The 23,158-nt window shown below is 54.4% G+C and overlaps 1 protein-coding gene across 1 annotated transcript in view; it reads right to left on the reverse strand.

Moving 5' to 3' along the window:
- Positions 1-3,189: 3,189 nt before the first annotated feature.
- Positions 3,190-23,158, reverse strand: part of LOC139241091 (phosphatidylinositol 5-phosphate 4-kinase type-2 gamma-like) — a 29,396-nt gene continuing 9,427 nt past the window's right edge. The window contains exons 4-8 of the mRNA XM_070869779.1: positions 18,888-19,037; positions 14,954-15,100; positions 9,266-9,304; positions 8,115-8,228; positions 3,190-3,450 (exon numbers count right to left, since the gene is read on the reverse strand). Of these exons, the coding sequence (XP_070725880.1) occupies positions 3,190-3,450; positions 8,115-8,228; positions 9,266-9,304; positions 14,954-15,100; positions 18,888-19,037 (711 nt within the window). The remainder of the gene's footprint in view (positions 3,451-8,114; positions 8,229-9,265; positions 9,305-14,953; positions 15,101-18,887; positions 19,038-23,158) is intronic.

Here is a 23,158-nt window from a genome sequence, read left to right on the forward strand (position 1 = left end):
GAGAAGGGGCGCGCGAGGGAGGGAGCGCGAGAGAGAGAGAGACGGGGCGCGCGAGGGAGGGAGCGAGAGAGAGAGAGAGAGAAGGGGCGCGCGAGGAGGGAGCGAGAGAGAGAGAGACGGGGCGCGCGAGGGAGGGAGCGAGAGAGAGAGAGAGACGGGGCGCGCGAGCGAGGGAGCGAGAGAGAGAGAGACGGGGCGCGCGAGGGAGGGAGCGAGAGAGAGAGAGAGAGAAGGGGCGCGCGAGGGAGGGAGCGAGAGAGAGAGAGAAGGGGCGCGCGAGGGAGGGAGCGAGAGAGAGAGAGAGAGAAGGGGCGCGCGAGGGAGGGAGCGAGAGAGAGAGAGAGACGGGGCGCGCGAGGGAGGGAGCGGAGAGAGAGAGAGACGGGGCGCGCGAGGGAGGGAGCGAGAGAGAGAGAGACGGGGCGCGCGGGGAGGGAGCGAGAGAGAGAGAGAGACGGGGCGCGCGAGGGAGGGAGCGAGAGAGAGAGACGGGACGAGCGAGAGAGACGGGGCGCGCGAGGGAGGGAGCGAGAGAGAGAGACGGGACGAGCGAGGGAGGGAGCGAGAGAGAGAGACGGGACGAGCGAGAGAGACGGGGCGCGCGAGGGAGGGAGCGAGAGAGAGAGACGGGACGAGCGAGAGAGAGAGAGACGGGGCGCGCGAGGGAGGGAGCGAGAGAGAGAGAGACGGGGCGCGCGAGGGAGGGAGCGAGAGAGAGAGAGAGAGAAGGGGCGCGCGAGGGAGGGAGCGAGAGAGAGAGAGACGGGGCGCGCGAGGGAGACGGGGCGCGCGAGGGAGGGAGCGAGAGAGAGAGACGGGGCGCGCGAGGGAGGAAGCGAGAGAGAGAGACGGGACGAGCGAGAGAGAGAGAGACGGGGCGCGCGAGGGAGGGAGCGAGAGAGAGAGACGGGACGAGCGAGAGAGAGAGAGACGGGGCGCGCGAGGGAGGGAGCGAGAGAGAGAGAGAGAGAAGGGGCGCGCGAGGGAGGGAGCGAGAGAGAGAGAGACGGGGCGCGCGAGGGAGACGGGGCGCGCGAGGGAGGGAGCGAGAGAGAGAGAGAGACGGGGCGCGCGAGGGAGACGGGGCGCGCGAGGGAGGGAGCGAGAGAGAGAGACGGGGCGAGCGAGAGAGAGAGAGACGGGGCGCGCGAGGGAGGGAGCGAGAGAGAGAGAGAGACGGGGCGCGCGAGGGAGGGAGCGAGAGAGAGAGAGAGACGGGGCGCGCGAGGGAGGGAGCGAGAGAGAGAGAGAGAGAAGGGGCGCGCGAGGGAGGGAGCGAGAGAGAGAGAGACGGGGCGCGCGAGGGAGGGAGCGAGAGAGAGAGAGAGAGAAGGGGCGCGCGAGGGAGGGAGCGAGAGAGAGAGAGAGACGGGGCGCGCGAGGGAGGGAGCGAGAGAGAGAGAGAGAGAAGGGGCGCGCGAGGGAGGGAGCGAGAGAGAGAGAGACGGGGCGCGCGAGGGAGGGAGCGAGAGAGAGAGAGACGGGGCGCGCGAGGGAGGGAGCGAGAGAGAGAGAGAGACGGGGCGCGCGAGCGAGGGAGCGAGAGAGAGAGAGACGGGGCGCGCGAGGGAGGGAGCGAGAGAGAGAGAGAGAGAAGGGGCGCGCGAGGGAGGGAGCGAGAGAGAGAGAGAAGGGGCGCGCGAGGGAGGGAGCGAGAGAGAGAGAGAGAGAAGGGGCGCGCGAGGGAGGGAGCGAGAGAGAGAGAGACGGGGCGCGCGAGGGAGGGAGCGAGAGAGAGAGAGACGGGGCGCGCGAGGGAGGGAGCGAGAGAGAGAGAGAGACGGGGCGCGCGAGGGAGGGAGCGAGAGAGAGAGAGAGACGGGGCGAGCGAGGGAGGGAGCGAGAGAGAGAGAGACGGGGCGCGCGAGGGAGGGAGCGAGAGAGAGAGAGAGACGGGGCGAGCGAGGGAGGGAGCGAGAGAGAGAGAGAGAGAAGGGGCGCGCGAGGGAGGGAGCGAGAGAGAGAGAGACGGGACGCGCGAGGGAGGGAGCGAGAGAGAGAGACGGGGCGCGCGAGGGAGGGAGCGAGAGAGAGAGAGAGACGGGGCGCGCGAGGGAGGGAGCGAGAGAGAGAGAGACGGGGCGCGCGAGGGAGGGAGCGAGAGAGAGAGAGACGGGGCGCGCGAGGGAGGGAGCGAGAGAGAGAGAGACGGGGCGCGCGAGGGAGGGAGCGAGAGAGAGAGACGGGGCGCGCGAGGGAGGGAGTGAGAGAGAGAGAGACGGGGCGCGCGAGGGAGGGAGCGAGAGAGAGAGAGACGGGGCGTGCGAGGGAGGGAGCGAGAGAGAGAGAGAGACGGGGTGCGCGAGGGAGGGAGCGAGAGAGAGAGACGGGGCGCGCGAGGGAGGGAGTGAGAGAGAGAGACGGGGCGCGCGAGGGAGGGAGCGAGAGAGAGACGGGGCGCGCGAGGGAGGGAGCGAGAGAGAGAGAGAGACGGGGCGAGCGAGGGAGGGAGCGAGAGAGAGAGAGAGAGAAGGGGCGCGCGAGGGAGGGAGCGAGAGAGAGAGAGACGGGACGCGCGAGGGAGGGAGCGAGAGAGAGAGACGGGGCGCGCGAGGGAGGGAGCGAGAGAGAGAGAGAGACGGGGCGCGCGAGGGAGGGAGCGAGAGAGAGAGAGACGGGGCGCGCGAGGGAGGGAGCGAGAGAGAGAGAGACGGGGCGCGCGAGGGAGGGAGAGAGAGAGAGAGAGACGGGGCGCGCGAGGGAGGGAGCGAGAGAGAGAGACGGGGCGCGCGAGGGAGGGAGTGAGAGAGAGAGAGACGGGACGAGCGAGGGAGGGAGCGAGAGAGAGAGAGACGGGGCGCGCGAGGGAGGGAGCGAGAGAGAGAGAGAGACGGGGTGCGCGAGGGAGGGAGCGAGAGAGAGAGACGGGGCGCGCGAGGGAGGGAGTGAGAGAGAGAGACGGGGCGCGCGAGGGAGGGAGCGAGAGAGAGACGGGGCGCGCGAGGGAGGGAGCGAGAGAGAGAGACGGGGCGCGCGAGGGAGGGAGCGAGAGAGAGAGAGAGACGGGGCGCGCGAGGGAGAGAGCGAGAGAGAGAGAGAGACGGGGCGCGCGAGGGAGGGAGCGAGAGAGAGAGACGGGGCGCGCGAGGGAGGGAGCGAGAGAGAATTGGTGCCACCAGAGCTGTATTTGGTGAACGACCAGAGAATCTGCGGTTCAGGTAAACGCTGGCTCCCCCCTTATCCCCGGGGTCACGCAATGCGCTTACTGTCGGAGCTGCAGATGGCGTACACGTCAGCGAAGGGATCGTACTCCCCGAGCCCGGACGTCTTGCTGATGTAACTGCTCAGCCTGTCTGGCGACTGCCCGTACAGGGGGCCCAGCATGTTGATGGAGGTACCGTTCTCCCCCTTGTCGCTGGCCATGTTCTCCTCATCCTCGTCGTCTGCCCTCTGCATATCGTGGATGCCCAGCAGCAGGCTGTAGTCCATGATCTTCAACCGTGTGAGGAACTATAGCCAGACGGCAACAAAAACAAGTGCTTTAGAGAGTGCATGGAACCGTACAGCCGGTGAAGGAGGCCATTCGGCCCATCGTATCTGTGCCGGTTCTTTATGGCGTTGCCGGACTGCGAACCAGTGTAGGGAGAGCGGGACTCGGTGCGAGTGAGGATACAGGACAGCGGGGCTGGAGTTTGTGGAAAGTGGGTGGCCTGCTTATATACCGTGCTCCCAAGGGCTGCTGGGATCCCTTGGGACTCCAAGGTCACACTTGCTCATTGCTCACAGTACTCAGTTTCATCTTTTATCACGAGCTTAACAATTTGCGACGAGGTGACGAACAACCGCGCGAAAATGCAAAGAACAGTTATCATCCTGGAGAAGTTCTCAGAAGGGGACGATCGGGAGACCTTCGAGCAGAGACTCGACCAATACTTTGTGGTCAACGAGCTTGGAAGGGGACGAGAACGCCGCCAAATGAAGGGCGATCCTCCTCACCGTCTGTGGGGCAACAACCTCTGGCCTCATGAAGAATCTCCTAGCTCCGGTAAAACCAACAACAAAATCCTACGAAGAATTGCACACGCTGGTCCGGGAGCACCTGAATCCTGGAGGAAAGCGTTTTGATGGCGAGATATCGGTTCTACACCTGTCAACGGTCGGAGGGCCAGGAAGTGGCGAGCTATGTCGCCGAACTAAGGCGCCTCTCGCAGGACATTGCGAAGTTGAGGGATTCCTAGAACAAATGCTCAGAGACTTGTTTGTGCTGGGCATTGGTCATGAGGCAATCCTTCGCAAACTGTTGACTGTTGAAACTCTGAATCTGAGTAAAGCCATAACGAAAGCCCAGGCAGTTATGTTCACCAGCGACAACACCAAATAAATTTCGCAGAGTAAAGAGGTTTCGGCCAGTGCACAAAGGAACGTTGTTTCCGAGCAGGAATATACAGGGCAGAACGTACACGCCAGCTACTGTACGAACTCAGATGACCCAGAGTCTGCCATCAATCGTTAATGTGAGGCAGTTAACACCCCGTTGGCGCTGTGGAGGTGATCATCGGCCCCATCAATGTCGCTTCAAGCACTATGCCTGCAACGGTTGCAGAACAAAGGGACACCTCCAGCGAATGTGCAGGCGAGCTGCAAACCCTGCAAACCACCACGTTGCAGAGGAAGATCGATCCAATGTGGATCAGGCTGAATTGGAGACCCGAACCGAGGAGGCAGAAGTGTACGGGGTACACACCTTCACCACGAAATGTCCACCAATAATGTTAAAAGTTGAACTGAACGGAATTCCAGTCTCCATGGAACTGGACACGGGGGAGAGTCAGTCCATAATGAGCAAAAAGGCCTTCGACAGGCTGTGGGGCAACAAGGCACACAGACCCAAGCTCAGCCCCATTCACACCAAGCTGAGAACTTACACCAAGTAACTGATCCCTGTCACTGGCAGCGCAGAAGTCAAAGTCTCCTATGACGGAGCAGTGCACAAACTCCCACTGTGGATTGTGCCAGGGGATGGCCCCTACACTGTTTGGCAGAAGCTGGCTGGGAAAAATCCGCTGGAACTGGGACGATATCCGCGCGCTTTCCTCCGTCGGCGACGCCTCATGTGCCCAGGTTCTGAGCAGATTCCCATCGTTGTTCGAGCCAGGCATTGGAAGCTTCTCGGGGGCGAAAGTGCAGATCCATTTGGTTCCCGGCACACGACCCATCCACCACAAGGCACGGGCGGTACCGTACATGATGCGTGAGAAAGTGGAAATTGAGCTGGACAGGCTGCAGCAAGAATGCATCATCTCGCCGGTGAAATTCAACGAGTGGGCCAGTCCGATTGTCCCGGTACTTAAAGAGGACGACACGGTCAGGATTTGTGGGGACTATAAAGTAACGATTAACCGTTTTTCGCTGCAGGACCAGTACCCACTACCCAAGGCAGACGACCTATTTGTGACCCTGGCTGGAGGGAAGACGTTCACCAAGCTGGACCTGACCTCGGCCTACATGACGCAGGAGCTGGAGGAGTCTTCGAAAGGCCTCACCTGCATCAACACGCACAGAGGTCTGTTCATCGATGACAGGTGCCCGTTCGGGATTCGGCCGGCCGCGGCAATCTTCCAACGGAACACGGAGAGCTTGCTAAAGTCGGTTCCTCGCACCGTGGTTTACCAGGACGACATACTGGTCACAGGTCGGGACACCACTGAGCACTTGAAGAATCTGGAAGAGGTTCTTAGTCGGTTGGATCGTGTGGGGCTTGAAATGCTCGAAATGTGTTTTCCTGGCGCCGGGGGTCGAGTTCTTGGGAAGAAGAATCGCGGCAGACGACATCAGACCCACCGACGGAGGCCATCAAGAACCGGCCGAGACCACAGAACATGACGGAGCTGCGGTCGTTCCAGGGGCTCAACTATTTGGGTAATTTTCTACCCGGGTTAAGCACCCTGTTAGAACCCCTACATGTGCTACTGCGCATGGGAGACGACTGGGTATGGGGGAAGTCACAAGAGGCTGCCTTTAAGAAAGCCAGAAATCTGTTGTGTTTAAACAAACTGCTTGTCCTGTATAACCCATGTAAACGATTAGTGCTAGCTTGCGACGCGTCGTCATACGGGGCCGGGTGTGTGTTACAAATAGGGGATTTTGCAACCGGTCGCTTATGCGTCCAGGAGTTTGTCCAAGGCCGAAAGGGCCTACAGCATTGATTGAAAAAGAGACTCTGGCGTGCGTTTACGGGGTAAAAAAAATGCACCAGTACTTGTTTGGCCTCAAGTTTGAGCTCGAAACTGACCACAAGCCGCTCATATCGCTATTCTCGGAGAGCAAAGGGATTAATACCGATGCCTCTGCCCGCATCCAAAGATGGGCGCTCACGCTGTCGGCATACAACAATGTAATCCGTCACAGGCCGGGCAGAGAGAACTGCGCTGATGCTCTCAGTCTGCTCCCATTGCCCAACACCGGGGTGGAAATGGCACAGCCAGCGGACTTGCTCACGGTAATGCATGCATTCGAAAACGGAAAGTCCCCCGTTACAGCCCGCCTGATCAGGACCTGGACCAGCCAGGATCCTTTACTGTCCCTTGGTAAAAAACTGTGTCCTCCATGGGAGCTGGTGGTCCAGTGTCCCAGCGGAGATGCAGGAGGCGATTAAGCCGTTCCACAGACGCAAAGACGGAAAGTCCCTGCAGGCGGACTGTCTGTTGTGGGGCAATCGCGCGGTCTTGCCCAAGAAAGGCAGAGATAGGTTCATTTGTGAACTGCACAGCAGCCACCCTGACATTGTAATGATGAAAGCCACAGCCAGATCCCACGTGTGGTGGCCCGGCATTGACTCAGATTTAGAGTCATGCGTGCGCCCAGTGCAACACTTGCTCTCAGCTGAGCAATGCACCCAGAGAGGCTAAGTTTGTGGTTGTGGCCCTCCAAACTGTGGTCGAGGATCCACGTGGACTTTGCGGGTCCATTTCTAGGCAAAATGTTCTTGGTTGTCATGGATGCTTACTCAAAATGTGCGATAATGTCTGTAAGCACATCCACGGCCACTATTGAAAGCCTACGAGCCATGTTTGTCACACACGGCCTGGCCTGATGTCCTAACCAGCGACAATGGGCCGTGCTTCATCAGTGCTGAATTCAAGGAATTCATGACCCGCAATGGGATCAAGCACGTCACATCTGCCCCTTTCAAGCCCGCATCCAACGGCCAGGCAGAACGGGCAGCTCAGACCATCAAGCAAAGCTTGAAACGTGTGTCGGAAGGCTCCCTGCAGACCTGTCTGTCCCGAGTGCTGCTCAGCTAACCGCACCAGACCCTACTCACCCACCGGGGTTCCCCCAGCCGAGCTGCTCATGAAAAGGGCGCTCAAAACAAGGCTCTCTCTTGTCCACCCTGATCTCCATGATCACGTGGAGGGCAGGCGACATCAACAAAGTGCGTACAATGACCGCGCAAATTTGTCACGCGATATTGAGGTCAACGACCCTGTGTTTGTGCTCAATCATGGACATGGTCCCAAATGGCTCAGTGGCACGGTCACAGCCAAAGAGGGGAGTAGGGTGTTTCAGGTCAAATTGGCCAATGGACTAACGCGCAGAAAACATTTGGACCAAATCAAATTGTGGTTCACTACGAACAACCCCAAGAAGACACCACCAACTTTGACCCTCCAACACACACACACACACAACTGGCAACCGACATCATGGCTGACCACGAGGCCGAACTCACCAGCCCGGCTGCCCAGCAGCCCAGTGAAGAACCGACCAACTCACCCACACCCGCATTTGTACCGAGACGATCGACAAGGGAGCGAAAAGCCCCAGATCGTCTCACCCTGTAAATAAGTGCACTGTTGACTTTACGAGGGAGTGATGTTATGTCTTTAACCCCTTGTAACCTGTATCACACCTGACCACCAGAGGGCCTACCTGTTGGAGCGCCAAGGGATCCCAGCATCCCTTGGGAGCACCGTATATAAGCAGGCCACCCACGATACCAACACTCTGGAGTCTAATTAAAGGAGCTAAGGTCTCACTTACTTATTGCTCACAGTACTCAGTTTCATCCTTTATTATGAGCTTATCAGTTGTAGTTTAAGACTAATGTTTTGTCGATAATCTGGCTTTATCAATCTGTTTAAAGGTTAAACGGCTGACCCAACAGACCTCACCTCTACGTCTCGCCTCAGCTTATCCATGAACATTTTCTTCTGCTCTGCGTTCACGTAAACTTTCTGATTCATGTTTAAGAAGTCCATGTCCTTCAATGTGGGCAATTCCTTCACCTGAAGCAACCAAAGAGAGGGCATTAGGAACAAAATCAAAATTGCTTGCATTTATACAGCTCCTTTCGCGACCTCAGGTCATTCCCAAAGCGCTTTACAACCAATGAAGTACTTCCTGAAGTGCAGTCACTGTTGTATTGTGGGAAACGCCAATTTGTGCACAGCAAGCTCCCACACACAGCAATGTGATAATGACCCATATAATCTGCTTTAGTGATGTTGGTCGAGGGATAAGTATTGGCCCCAGGACACCGGGGAGAACTCCCCCTGCTCTTCTTCAAAATAGTGGCCTCGATTTAATGCCTCATCCAAAAGACAGCACCTCCGACAGTGCAGTGCTCCCTCAGTACTGCCCCTCCGACAGTGCGGCGCTCCCTCAGTACCGCCCCTCCGACAGTGCGGCGCTCCCTCAGTACTGCCCCTCCGACAGTGCGGCTCTCCCTCAGTACTGCCCCTCCGACAGTGCGGCGCTCCCTCAGCACTGCCCCTCCGACAGTGCGGCGCTCCCTCAGTACTGCCCCTCCGACAGTGCGACGCTCCCTCAGTACTGCCCCTCCGACAGTGCGGCACTCCCTCAGTACTGCCCCTCCGACAGTGCGGCGCTCCCTCAGTACTGACCCTCCGACAGTGCGGCGCTCCCTCAGTACTGACCCTCCGACAGTGCGGCGCTCCCTCAGCACTGCCCCTCCGACAGTGCGGCGCTCCCTCAGTACCGCCCCTCCGACAGTGCGGTGCTCCCTCAGTACTGCCCCTCCGACAGTGCAGCACTCCCTCGGCCTGGATTATGGGGCTCAAGTCCCTGGAGTAGGGGCTTAAACCCATGACCACCTGACTCAGTGCGAGAGCACTACCCACTGAGGCAAAGGTGGCCCCCATTCCCTTTACAATGTAACAACATCGGGTCACTTAGAGGCTCCGTGGAGGAAATGCAATGGCCAACGTTCTACAGGGGGGCGGCCAGAGTGATGGGCGCTGTACAAGTTCAAAGCCTTTTGTCGCGGCTGCGTAATCACACACACACACACACGTTTGTTTACCTTTTCTTTGTCACTTGCTTCACGTGAAACTAGAGACCCCTGAAAAATAATAGGAACGGCCGTCATTCATCAACATGAACATAAGAAATAGGAACAAGAGGAGGCCGTTCAGCCCCTCGAGCCTGTTACATTAGGAACAGGAGGAGGCCATTCAGCCCCTCGAGCCTGTTACATTAGGAACAGGAGGAGGCCGTTCAGCCCCTCGAGCCTGTTACATTAGGAACAGGAGGAGGCCGTTCAGCCCCTCGAGCCTGTTACATTAGGAACAGGAGGAGGCCGTTCAGCCCCTCGAGCCTGTTACATTAGGAACAGGAGGAGGCCGTTCAGCCCCTCGAGCCTGTTACATTAGGAACAGGAGGAGGCCGTTCAGCCCCTCGAGCCTGCTCCGCCATTCAATATCATGGTTGAGCTTCTACCTCAACTCCACTTTCCCGCCCGATCCCTCGATTCCCTTAGAATCCAAAACTCTATCGATCTCAGCCTTGAATATACTCAACGACTGAGCCTCCACAGCCCTCTGGGGCAGAGAATTCCAAAGATTCACCCCCCTCTGAGTGAAGAAATTCCTCCTCATCTCAGTCCTAAATGGCCGACCCCTTATCCTCAGACTGTGTGACCCCTGGTTCTAGACTCCCCAGCCCGGGGGAAACACCCTCCCTGCATCTACCCTGACAAGCCCTGTAAGAATTTTGTATGTTTCAATGAGATCACCTCTCATTCTTCTAAACTCTAGAGAATATCGGCCCAGTCTGCTCAATCTCTCCTCATAGGGCAATGCCCCCATCCCAGGAATCAGTCTGGTGAACCTTCGCTGCACTCCCTCTATGGCAAGTATATCCTTCCTTAGGTAAGGAGACCAAAACTGTACACAATACTCCAGGTGTGGTCTCACCAGGGCCCTGTATAACTGCAGTAAGACATCTTTACTCTTATACTCAAACCCTCCTGTAATAAAGGCCAACATACCATTTGCTCTAATCACTTGCTGTACCTGCAGGTTAACTTTCAGTGATTCGTGTACAAGGACACCCAGGTTTATAGTTGGCATCATCGCAACAAAGGGAATGTTAGTCAGACGACATCATCATCATCACAGGCAGTCCCTCGGAATCGAGGAAGACTTGCTTCCACTCTAAACACGAGTCCTTAGGTGGCTGAACAGTCCAATACAGGAACCACAGTCCCTGTCACAGGTGGGACAGACAGACGTTGAGGGAAGGGGAGGGTGGGACTGGTTTGCCGCACGCTCCTTCCGCTGCCTGCGCTTGGTTTCTGCACGCTCTCGGCGACGAGACTCGAGGTGCTCAGCGCCCTCCCGAATGCACTTCCTCCACTTAGGGCGGACTGGTCTTTGGGCCAGGGACTCCCAGGTGTCGGTGGGGATGTTGCACTTTATATCAGAGAGGCTTTGAGGGTGGTCCCTTGTAACGTTTCCTCTGCCCACCTTTGGCTCGTTTGCCCGTGAAGGAGTTCCGAGTAGAGCGCTTGCTTTGGGGAGTCTCGTGTCTGGGGGACATGCGGACAATGTGGCCCTGCCCAGCGGAGCTGGTCGAATGTGGTCAGTGCTTCGATGCTGGGGATGTTGGCCTGGTTGAGGACGCTAACGTTGGTGCGTCTGTCCTCCCAGGGGATTTGCAGGATCTTGCTGGAGACATCGTTGGTGGTATTTCTCCAGCGACTTGAGGTGTCTACTGTACAGGTCAGATGACAATAACCTCACTTGTGACTGACGCTTGAGTGGTTTTATACAATAACCAGCTTTATTAGTGACTGATTTGGCTTTCCAGTTATAGTAAATAACTTGTGAATAACACATAGGATCATGGGAACAGGAGGAGGCCATTCAACCCCTGCCCTCCTCTAATTCTGCCCTCCTGACCATCCCTGATTATAATCGCTCCACCATCGGTGGCCGTGCCTTCTGTTGCCTGGGCCCCAAGCTCTGGAACTCCCTCCCTAAACCTCTCCGCCTCTCTACCTCTCTCTCCTCGTTTAAGACGCTCCTTAAAACCTACCTCTTTGACCAAGCTTTTGGTCACCTGCCCTAATTTCTACTTATGCGGCTCGATGTCAAATTTTTTTTTGAAATCGCATAATACTCCTGTGAAGCGCCTTGGGACATTTCACTACGTTAAAGGCGCTATATAAATACACGTGCAATTCTCTCTCATAATTCAACCCTTGGAGTCCAGGTATCATTCTGGAAAACCTACGTTACACTCCCTCCAAGGCTGATATCATCGAAACATAGAAAATAGGAGCAGGAGTTGGCCATTCGGCCCCTCGAGCCTGCACCACCATTCAATATCATGGCTGATCCTCTATCTCAACACCATATTCCCGCTTTCTCCCCATACCCCTTGATGCCTTTTGTGTCTAGAAATCTATCTGTCTCCCTCGTAAATATATTCAGTGACTTGGCCTCCACAGCCTTCTGTGGTAGAGAATTCCACAGGCTCACCACCCTCTGAGTGAAAACATTTCTCCTCATCTCGGTCCTAAATTTCCTCCCCCGTATCCTGAGACTGTGAGACCTTGTTCTGGACTTCCCAGCCCCCGGGGAAACATCCTCCCCACATCCAGTCTGTCCAACCCCGTCAGAATTTTATGCCTTTCAATCAGGTCCCCTCTCATTCTTCTAAACTCCAGTGAATACAGGCCCAGTCGACCCAATCTCTCCTCATACGGCAGTCCTGCCATCCCAGGAATCGGTGTGATGTGGTACCCAGGACTGTTCATGGTACTCCAGGTGTGGCCGAACTAGGGCTTTGTACAAATAAAGCATGACATAGAAAATAGGTGCCGGAGTAGGCCATTCGGCCCTTCGAGCCTGCACCACCATTCAATATGATCATGGCTGATCATTCCCTCAGTACCCCATTCCTGCTTTCTCTCCATAACCCTTGATCCCTTTAGCCGTAAGGGTCACATCAAACTCCCTTTTGAATATATCCCAACGAACTGGCCCCAACAACTCTCTGCGGTAGAGAATTCCACAGGTTCACAATTCTCTGGGTGAAGAAGTTTCTCCTCATCTGGGTCCTAAATGGCTTACCCCTTATCCTTAGACTGTGTCCCCTGGTTCTGGACTTCCCCAACATCGGGAACATTCTTCCTGCATCCAACCTGTCCAGTCCCGTCAGAACTTTATGAATGAGATCCCCTCTCCCTCCATACAACCTGGCCCACTATCCGACTATCTCCAAGAGTGCTCAGATGTCAGAGATCACTAGTCCTGGAGTGAGCTGCTCCCTCCTTTCCGCCCAGCTGCATCGCTCCAGATACTTGAGGTTCTATTCTTACCACCAGAATATAACCTTGGCTTGTGCTTGCACAATACCTCGCCTGCACGTGGCTGCAGCTTATAATCTTTGCCTCTGTGCAACGAGCTTTGTTTATGGTACAGCAAGCGCCTAGGTCAAATGTTTATCCTGCTCCCTGGAACTGTTCTTCATACATAGAGACAAGATTAAACTCCCTCTTTGTCTGGTAAACCCACGCTGCACTCCCTCCAAGACCAATATACCCACCCTAAGGTGTGGTGCGCAGAACTGCTCACAGTGCTCCAGGTGTGGGCTAACCAGGGCTTTGTACAGCTGCAGCATAACCTCTACCCCCTTACAACCTGGTCCCCATTCTCCGAACAACTCCGAGAACACTCTCCGATCTCACAACAATACCACACATTTTCTCAGTGAGAAATGATGGGATTGATTGACTTTTTAAAAATCATGTTCAAACATTCCAACAAGCCAGTTGGAACACTGTGCACAGTTCTGGTCCCCATATACCTGGGTTAGACCACACTGGGAGCACCGTGCACAGTTCTGGTCTCCATATACCTGGGTTAGACCACACTGGGAGCACCGTGCACAGTTCTGGTCTCCATATACCTGGGTTAGACCACATTGGGAGCACCGTGCACAGTTCTGGTCTCCATATACCTGGGTTAGACCACATTGGGAGCACCGTGCACAGTTCTGGTCTCCATATACCTGGGTTAGACCACATTGGGAGCACCGTGCACAGTTCTGGTCTCCATATACCTGGGTTAGACCACACTTGGAGCACCGTGCACAGTTCTGGTCTCCATATACCTGGGTTAGACCTCACTGGGAGCACCGTGCACAGTTCTGGTCTCCATATACCTGGGTTAGACCACATTGGGAGCACCGTGCACAGTTCTGGTCTCCATATACCTGGGTTAGACCACACTTGGAGCACCGTGCACAGTTCTGGTCTCCATATACCTGGGTTAGACCACACTGGGAGCACCGTGCACAGTTCTGGTCGCCATATTATAAAGAGGATAGAGAGGCACTACAAAAAATATTAAGAATGATGCCTGAATTGAGAGGGTGATAACCATCAGGAAAAACTTAACAGGCCGGGTCTCTTTTCTCTAGAAAAGTGAAGGTTGAGTGGGGCTCGCTCGGTTATACGTAGAGAAGGTGTACACTTCGGGCCATGATTATAAGACAGCCACTAATAAATCCAATGGGGAACTCAGGAGCAACAGCTTTACCCAGAGATTGGCGAGAAGGTGGAACTCATGGGGGAGTCGAGAACCAGGGGTCACACAGTCTCAGGATAAGGGCTCGGCCATTTAGGACTGAGATGAGGAGGAATTTCTTCACTCAGAGGGGGGTGGTGAATCTTTGGAATTCTCTGCCCCAGAGGGCTGTGGAGGCTCAGTCGTCGGGTATATTCAAGGCTGAGATCGGTAGATTTTTGGATACTAAGGGATATGGGGATAGGGCGGGAAGATGGGGTTGAGGTCGAAGTTCAGCCATGATCTTATAGAAGTTTACAGCACGGAAGGAGGCCATTTCGGCCCATCGTGTCTGTTGTGTATGTATAACATAAGTATACTCCCTGTACACTCAATGTACAGCGACATAAGACTATTGGATGTACCTTCACACTGTATACACTGCTTGTACCACCAGAGGGTGCAACTGGTGAAGACCTAGGGGTCACCTGTACACGACAGGTAACCAGGTATAAAAGGGGGTTCACCGTGCTGTACCCTCACTCAGGAGTTGTAATAAATGGACTAAGGTCACCACAGTTCAAGTACCTTACCTCGTGGAGTCATTACTAGAGTGCTTATAGACATAATAGTGTCCGTGCCGGCCGACAAAGAGCTACCCAGCCCAATCCCACTTTCCAGCTCTGGGTCCGTAGCCCTGTAGGTTACAGCACTTCAAGGGCACATCCAAATGTGGTGAGGGTTTCTGCCTCTACCACCCTTTCAGGCCGTGAGTTCCCCCCCAGACCCCCACCACCCTCTGGGTGAAGACATTTCCCCTCAAATCCCCTCTAAACCCCCCCCCCCCCCCAATTACTTTCAATCTATGCCCCCTGGTTGTTGGCCCCTCCGCCAAGGAGGGGGTCAACGGTAGAGCAGGCCGTATAAAGGAGGACAGACTTGCATTTCTATAGCGCCTTTCACGACCCCCGGACGCTTTACAGTCAATGAAGTACTTTGGTACGTAGTCACATGCGGTAACGCGGGAAACCAATTTGTGCACAAGCAAGCTCCCACAAACATAATGAGCAGATAATCTGGTCATAGTATGGCCTACTCCTGGTCCCAATTCTAATAGCGTAACAGTCCTGACCATGTATGACAGGCATACATTTTTATTTTGAAAAATGCGTGGGGCAAATCACACAGCTGCTTACCTTTAAGTCGTACTTCCTGTGAACGGTGAGCTTGTGGCTGAAGACATTACGCATTACGAGTGTATACGTATCCTCACCGTCAACACTCAGCCGGTACATTGCCAGGAACTGCGGTAACACCATGTTACCGTGGCAGTTTACGATGTGCTGCAGAAAGAGGGGGCAGAAAATATACAAACATGAACGCAGTTGCAACAGGAGGAGGCCGTTCAGCCCCTCGAGCCTGTTACATTAGGAACAGGAGGAGGCCATTCAGCCCCTCGAGCCTGTTACATTAGGAACAGGAGGAGGCCGTTCAGCCCCTCGAGCCTGTTACATTAGGAACAGGAGGGGGCCATTCAGCCCCTCGAGCCTGTTACATTAGGAACAGGAGGAGGCCATTCAGCCCCTCGAGCCTGTTACATTAGGAACAGGAGACGACCATTCAGCCCCTCGAGCCTGTTACATTAGGAACAGGAGGAGGCCATTCAGCCCCTCGAGCCTGTTACATTAGGAACAGGAGGAGGCCGTTCAGCCCCTCGAGCCTGTTACATTACGAACAGGAGGGGGCCATTCAGCCCCTCGAGCCTGTTACATTAGGAACAGGAGGAGGCCATTCAGCCCCTCGAGCCTGTTACATTAGGAACAGGAGGAGGCCGTTCAGCCCCTCGAGCCTGTTACATTAGGAACAGGAGGAGGCCCATTCAGCCCCTCGAGCCTGTTACATTAGGAACAGGAGGAGGCCATTCAGCCCCTCGAGCCTGTTACATTAGGAACAGGAGGAGACCATTCAGCCCCTCGAGCCTGTTACATTAGGAACAGGAGGAGGCCGTTCAGCCCCTCGAGCCTGTTACATTAGGAACAGGAGGGGGCCATTCAGCCCCTCGAGCCTGTTACATTAGGAACAGGAGGAGGCCGTTCAGCCCCTCGAGCCTGTTACATTAGGAACAGGAGGAGGCCCATTCAGCCCCTCGAGCCTGTTACATTAGGAACAGGAGGAGGCCATTCAGCCCCTCGAGCCTGTTACATTAGGAACAGGAGGAGGCCATTCAGCCCCTCGAGCCTGTTACATTAGGAACAGGAGGTGGCCATTCAGCCCCTCGAGCCTGTTACATTAGGAACAGGAGGAGGCCATTCAGCCCCTCGAGCCTGTTACATTAGGAACAGGAGGAGGCCATTCAGCCCCTCGAGCCTGTTACATTAGGAACAGGAGGAGGCCATTCAGCCCCTCGAGCCTGTTACATTAGGAACAGGAGGAGACCATTCAGCCCCTCGAGCCTGTTACATTAGGAACAGGAGGAGGCCATTCAGCCCCGCGAGCCTGTTCCACCATTCAATGAGATCGTGGCTGATCTGTGACTTAACTCCATATACCCGCCTTTGCCCCAGAATCCCTTAATACCCTTTGATTAACAGAAATCTATTAATCTCGGATTTAAAATTAACAATTGACACCCAGCATCAATTCCCATTTGTGGAAGAGAGTCCCAAACCTCTCCCACCCTTTGTGTGTAGAAATGTTTCCCAACTTCACTCCTGAAAGGTCTGGCTCTAATTTTCAGACTCTGCCCCTAGTCCCAGACTCCCCAACCAGCGGGAACAGTTTCTCTCTCTCTACCCTCTCTGTTCCCCAAAATATCCTGAAAACTTCCATCAGATCACCCCTTAACCGTCTAAATCCCGGGGAACACAACCCCAGTTTGTGTAATCTCCCCTCGTAATTTAACCCTTGGAGTGTGGGTAACACTCTGGTAAACCCACACTGCACTCCCGCCGAGCCCAATATACCCTCCCTCAGGTGTGGAGCCCAGAACTGCTCACAGTGCTCCAGGTGTGGTCTAACCAGAGCTTTGTACAGTGCAGCATAACCTCTCCCCCTTGTATTCTCATCCCCTGGATATAAAGGCCAGCGTCCCATTAGCCTTTTTGATTATTTCCAGTACCTGTCCTTGACATTTTAATGATCAATGTACCTGAACCCCAAATTCTCTTTGGACTGCCACTGTTTCTCGCTGATCACCATTGAGAAAGTACCCTGGCCTATCCTTTTAGCCATAATCTTGCCGTTATTAGTTAAGGCATGGAATACGAGAGCAGGGAGGGTTATGCTTGAACTGTATAAAATACTGGTTGGGCCACAGCTGGAGTACTGCGTGCAGTTCTGGTCACCACATTACAGGAAGGATGCGATTGCACTGGAGAGGGTGCAGAGGAGATTTCCTAATCTGTCACCATTCAGATAATATTCTGCCTTTGTGTTTTTGCCCCCTAAATGCATAACCTCACATTTATCCACATTATACTGCATCTGCCATGCATTTGCCCACTCACCAAACCTGTCCAAGTCACCCTGCAGCCTCTTAGCATCCTCCTCACAGCTCACACCGCCACCCAGTTAGTGTCATCTGCAAACTTGGAGATATTACACTCAATTCCTTCATCTAAATCATGAATGTATATTGTAAAGAGCTGGGGCCCCAGCACTGAGCCCTGCGGCACTCCACCAGTCACTGCCTCCCATTCTGAAAAGGATCCGTTTATCCCGACTCTCTGCTTCCTGTCTGCCAACCAGTTCTCTATCCACGTCAATACATTACCCCCAATACCATGTGCTTTAATTTTGCACACCAATCTCTTGTGCGGAACCTTGTCAAAAGCCTTTTGAAAGTCCAAATACACCACATCCACTGGTTCTCCCTTGTCCACTCTGCTAGTTACATCCTCAAAAAATTCCAGAAGATTTGTCAAGCATGATTTCCCTTTCATAAATCCATGCTGACTTGGACTGATTCTTTCCAAATGATTGATTCCAATATTTTCCCCACTACTCATCAGCGAGTTCCACATTCTCACCACTGTCTGGGTAAAGAAGTTTCTCCTGAATTCTCCACTGGATGTACGAGTGACTATCTTAGATTGAAGGCCCCCCACAATAAGTAGGAACATCTTCTCTACGCCTAACCCCTTACTAGGATGCTGCCTGGAATGGAGAATCTTAGTTATGAGGACAGATTGGATAGGCTGGGTTTGTTCTCATTGGAACAGAGGAGGTTGAGAGGAGACCTCATCGAGGTGTACAAAATATTGAGGGGCCTCAAAAAGTGGATAGTAAGGGTCTATTTCCATTGGTGGAGGGGTCTATTACGAGGGGACATAGTTTTAAGGTGGTTGGTGGAAGGTTTAGAGGGGATTTGAGGGGGGGCTTCTTTACGCAGAGGGTTATGGGGATCTGGAACTCGCTGCCTGGAAGAGTGGTGGATCCAGAAACCCTCACCACTTTTAAGAGATGATTCGATGGGCACTTAAAGTGCAGTAACCTGCAGGGTTACGGACCTAGAGCTGGTAATTGGGATTAGACTGGATGACCTTTTGATGGACGGAGCAGATACAATAAGTACTGCAGGGAATCGAATACGGCCAGGGTGATCTCCTGGACTAGTGTCAATCGCCTGGATGGGTCGGAGAGGAATTTTCCCAGATTTTATTCTCCCTAAATTGGCCTGGGTTTTTATCTGGTTTTTGCCTCTCCCAGGAGATCACATGGCTGCGGTTGGGGTGGAGTGTAGAATGTTTCAGTAGAAGGGGTGTAACAGTTGTGTGAGGCGGACTGGTTGGGCTGGGTGCTCTTTGCCTTTCCGTCATTGTTCATGGGTTTGTGTAACCTTCAGGGCTGCTGACCGAGGGCCGTGTGGCTCTGTGTCGGCCGGTGGGGACACGATGGGCCGGAATGGCCTCCTTCTGCCCTGTAAATTTCTAGGTTTCTATCATTTTAAAGACCTCGACGAGGTTACCCGCCAGAGAAGAGAATCCCAGCCTGTTCAGCCTCTCCCAGTAAAAAAGTTCCTCCTGAATTCCTTCTTGGATTTATTAGTGACCGCCTGATATTTACGTCCCGCGTTGCGTTCGGACTGAAGTCGCCGCGGTGGCCCTCCGCCGAGGGAGAGCAGACACACACCTGGTGGTAGTCTGACAGGAAGCCGTGCATATCGGCCACATCCTCACTGGAGATCTGCTTGATCACGTACTTCTTGTCGTAGCTACTGAGGAAGAGCATGGCATTGCGTCCCTCGCTCTCGCTGTACGGGGCGCTTCGAGTCAGAGAAATCTGCGGAACAAGTCACACGTGTGCATGAAGGGAGGTGTGCACAAACACTGCCCACCTCGGTCATCAAACACACTCCCAGGGCAGGTACAGGGGGTTAGATACAGAGTAAAGCTCCCTCTACACTGTCCCATCAAACACTCCCAGGGCAGGTACAGGGGGTTAGATACAGAGTAAAGCTCCCTCTACACTGTCCCATCAAACACTCCCAGGGCAGGTACAGGGGGTTAGATACAGAGTAAAGCTCCCTCTACACTGTCCCATCAAACACTCCCAGAGCAGGTACAGGGGGTTAGATACAGAGTAAAGCTCCCTCTACACTGTCCCATCAAACACTCCCAGGGCAGGTACAGGGGGTTAGATACAGAGTAAAGCTCCCTCTACACTGTCCCATCAAACACTCCCAGGGCAGGTACAGGGGGTTAGATACAGAGTAAAGCTCCCTCTACACTGTCCCATCAAACACTCCCAGGGCAGGTACAGGGGGTTAGATACAGAGTAAAGCTCCCTCTACACTGTCCCATCAAACACACTCCCAGGGCAGGTACAGGGGGTTAGATACAGGGTAAAGCTCCCCCTACACTGTCCCATCAAACACTCCCAGGGCAGGTACAGGGGGTTAGATACAGAGTAAAGCTCCCTCTACACTGTCCCATCAAACACTCCCAGGGCAGATACAGGGGGTTAGATACAGAGTAAAGCTCCCTCTACACTGTCCCATCAAACACTCCCAGGGCAGGTACAGGGGGTTAGATACAGAGTAAAGCTCCCTCTACACTGTCCCATCAAACACTCCCAGGGCAGGTACAGGGGGTTAGATACAGAGTAAAGCTCCCTCTACACTGTCCCATCAAACACTCCCAGGGCAGATACAGGGGGTTAGATACAGAGTAAAGCTCCCTCTACACTGTCCCATCAAACACTCCCAGGGCAGGTACAGGGGGTTAGATACAGAGTAAAGCTCCCTCTACACTGTCCCATCAAACACTCCCAGGGCAGGTACAGGGGGTTAGATACAGAGTAAAGCTCCCTCTACACTGTCCCATCAAACACTCCCAGGGCAGGTACAGGGGGTTAGATACAGAGTAAAGCTCCCTCTACACTGTCCCATCAAACACTCCCAGGGCAGGTACAGGGGGTTAGATACAGAGTAAAGCTCCCTCTACACTGTCCCATCAAACACTCCCAGGGCAGGTACAGGGGGTTAGATACAGAGTAAAGCTCCCTCTACACTGTCCCATCAAACACTCCCAGGGCAGGTACAGGGGGTTAGATACAGAGTAAAGCTCCCTCTACACTGTCCCATCAAACACACTCCCAGGGCAGGTACAGGGGGTTAGATACAGGGTAAAGCTCCCCCTACACTGTCCCATCAAACACTCCCAGGGCAGGTACAGGGGGTTAGATACAGAGTAAAGCTCCCTCTACACTGTCCCATCAAACACTCCCAGGGCAGATACAGGGGGTTAGATACAGAGTAAAGCTCCCTCTACACTGTCCCATCAAACACTCCCAGGGCAGGTACAGGGGGTTAGATACAGAGTAAAGCTCCCTCTACACTGTCCCATCAAACACTCCCAGGGCAAGTGCAGGGGATTAGATACAGAGTAAAGCTCCCTCTACACTGTCCCATCAAACACTCCCAGGGCAGGTACAGAGGGTTAGATACAGAGTAAAGCTCCCTCTACACTGTTCCATCAAACACTCCCAGGGCAGGTACAGCACAGGGTTAGATACAGAGTAAAGCTCCCTCTACACTGTCCCATCAAACACTCACAGGGCAGGTACAGGGGGGTAGATACAGGGTAAAGCTCCCTCTACACTGTCCCATAAAACACTCCCAGGGCAGGTACAGCAAGGGTTTAAATACAGAGTAAAGTTCCCTCTGCACTGTCCCATCAAACACTCCCAGGGCAGGTACAGGGGGTTAGATACAGAGTAAAGCTCCCTCTACACTGTCCCATCAAACACGCCCAGGGCAGGTACAGGGGGTTAGATACAGAGTAAAGCTCCCTCTACACTGTCCCATCAAACACTCCCAGGGCAGGTACAGCATGGGGTTAGATACAGAGTAAAGCTCCCTCTACACTGTCCCCATCAAACACTCCCAGGGCAGGTACAGCACGGGGTTAGATACAGAGTAAAGCTCCCTCTACACTGTCCCATCAAACACTCCCAGGGCAGGTACAGGGGGTTAGATACAGGGTAAAGCTCCCCCTACACTGTCCCATCAAACACTCCCAGGGCAGGTACAGGGGGTTAGATACAGAGTAAAGCTCCCTCTACACTGTCCCATCAAACACTCCCAGGGCAGATACAGGGGGTTAGATACAGAGTAAAGCTCCCTCTACACTGTCCCATCAAACACTCCCAGGGCAGGTACAGGGGGTTAGATACAGAGTAAAGCTCCCTCTACACTGTCCCATCAAACACTCCCAGGGCAAGTGCAGGGGATTAGATACAGAGTAAAGCTCCCTCTACACTGTCCCATCAAACACTCCCAGGGCAGGTACAGAGGGTTAGATACAGAGTAAAGCTCCCTCTACACTGTTCCATCAAACACTCCCAGGGCAGGTACAGCACAGGGTTAGATACAGAGTAAAGCTCCCTCTACACTGTCCCATCAAACACTCACAGGGCAGGTACAGGGGGGTAGATACAGGGTAAAGCTCCCTCTACACTGTCCCATAAAACACTCCCAGGGCAGGTACAGCAAGGGTTTAAATACAGAGTAAAGTTCCCTCTGCACTGTCCCATCAAACACTCCCAGGGCAGGTACAGGGGGTTAGATACAGAGTAAAGCTCCCTCTACACTGTCCCATCAAACACTCCCAGGGCAGGTACAGCACGGGGTGAGATACAGAGTAAAGCTCCCTCTACACTGTCCCATCAAACACGCCCAGGGCAGGTACAGGGGGTTAGATACAGAGTAAATCTCCCTCTACACTGTCCCATCAAACACTCCCAGGGCAGGTACAGGGTGTTAGATACAGAGTAAAGCTCCCTCTACACTGTCCCATCAAACACTCCCAGGGCAGGTAGCGAAGCTGATAAAAAAGCTCCATCCACATCAGAGAAACAAGACATGTGGAGCTTGATGCATTGCCTTGCACTTAATTGCTAACGACCGACAGAGACTTCGGGCAAGCGGCAGTCAGCTGATTGAACATCTGACTTGGCTCGAAATCAGCGGAGATTTCGAAAAAAAATTTTTTTTTTTTAAATCGCGGAACACTTATTGAACAGCCCCGAAAATAGCTGGCACGATCAATACGGTTTAAGCTGGGTTTCTGATATCGATGCTTACGGTAAAGGTTGGCCTGATGTAAGCAGCTATCTGTGGTCAGAGCTAGTGGAAGAAACGAGGAGGTATGTTTTTTTTCCCCGCAGAGAGCGCTGTGATGATCTGCAACGCACAGCCTGAGAGGGTGTTGGAAGCACACTGCATAGCAACTTTCAAAACACATCAATGGGACTGAACCATGCACAGCAGACACCTCAAGTCGCTGGAGAAATGCCACCAACGCTGTCTCCGCAAGATCCTGCAAATCCCCCGGGAGGACAGACGCACCAACGTTAGCGTCCTCGACCAGGCCCAACATCCCCAGCATCGAAGCACTGACCACACTCGACCAGCTCCGCTGGGCAGGGCCACATTGTCCGCATGGTTCCCCCAGACACGAGACTCCGCAAAGCAAGCGCTCTACTCGGAACTCCTTCACGGGCAAACAAGCCAAAGGTGGGCAGAGGAAACGTTACAGGGACCACCCTCAAAGCCTCCCTGATAAAGTGCAACATTCCCACCGACACCTGGGAGTCCCTGGGCCCAAAGACCAGTCCACCCTAAGTGGAGGAAGTGCATCCGGGAGGGCACTGAGCACCTCGAGTCTCGTCGCCGAGAGCGTGCAGAAACCAAGCGCAGGCAGCGGAAGGAGCGTGCGGCAAACCAGTCCCACCCTCCCCTTCCCTCAACGTCTATCTGTCCCACCTGTGACAGGGACTGTGGTTCCCGTATTGGGCTGTTCAGCCAACTAAGGACTCGTGTTTAGAGTGGAAGCAAGTCTTCCTCGATCCCGAGGGACTGCCTGTGATGATGATGATATGGGGGGAAAAGGCAGTGGGGG

This window comes from Pristiophorus japonicus, chromosome Y (genome assembly GCF_044704955.1).
Source record: "Pristiophorus japonicus isolate sPriJap1 chromosome Y, sPriJap1.hap1, whole genome shotgun sequence".
Taxonomy (NCBI): Eukaryota; Metazoa; Chordata; class Chondrichthyes; family Pristiophoridae; genus Pristiophorus; species Pristiophorus japonicus.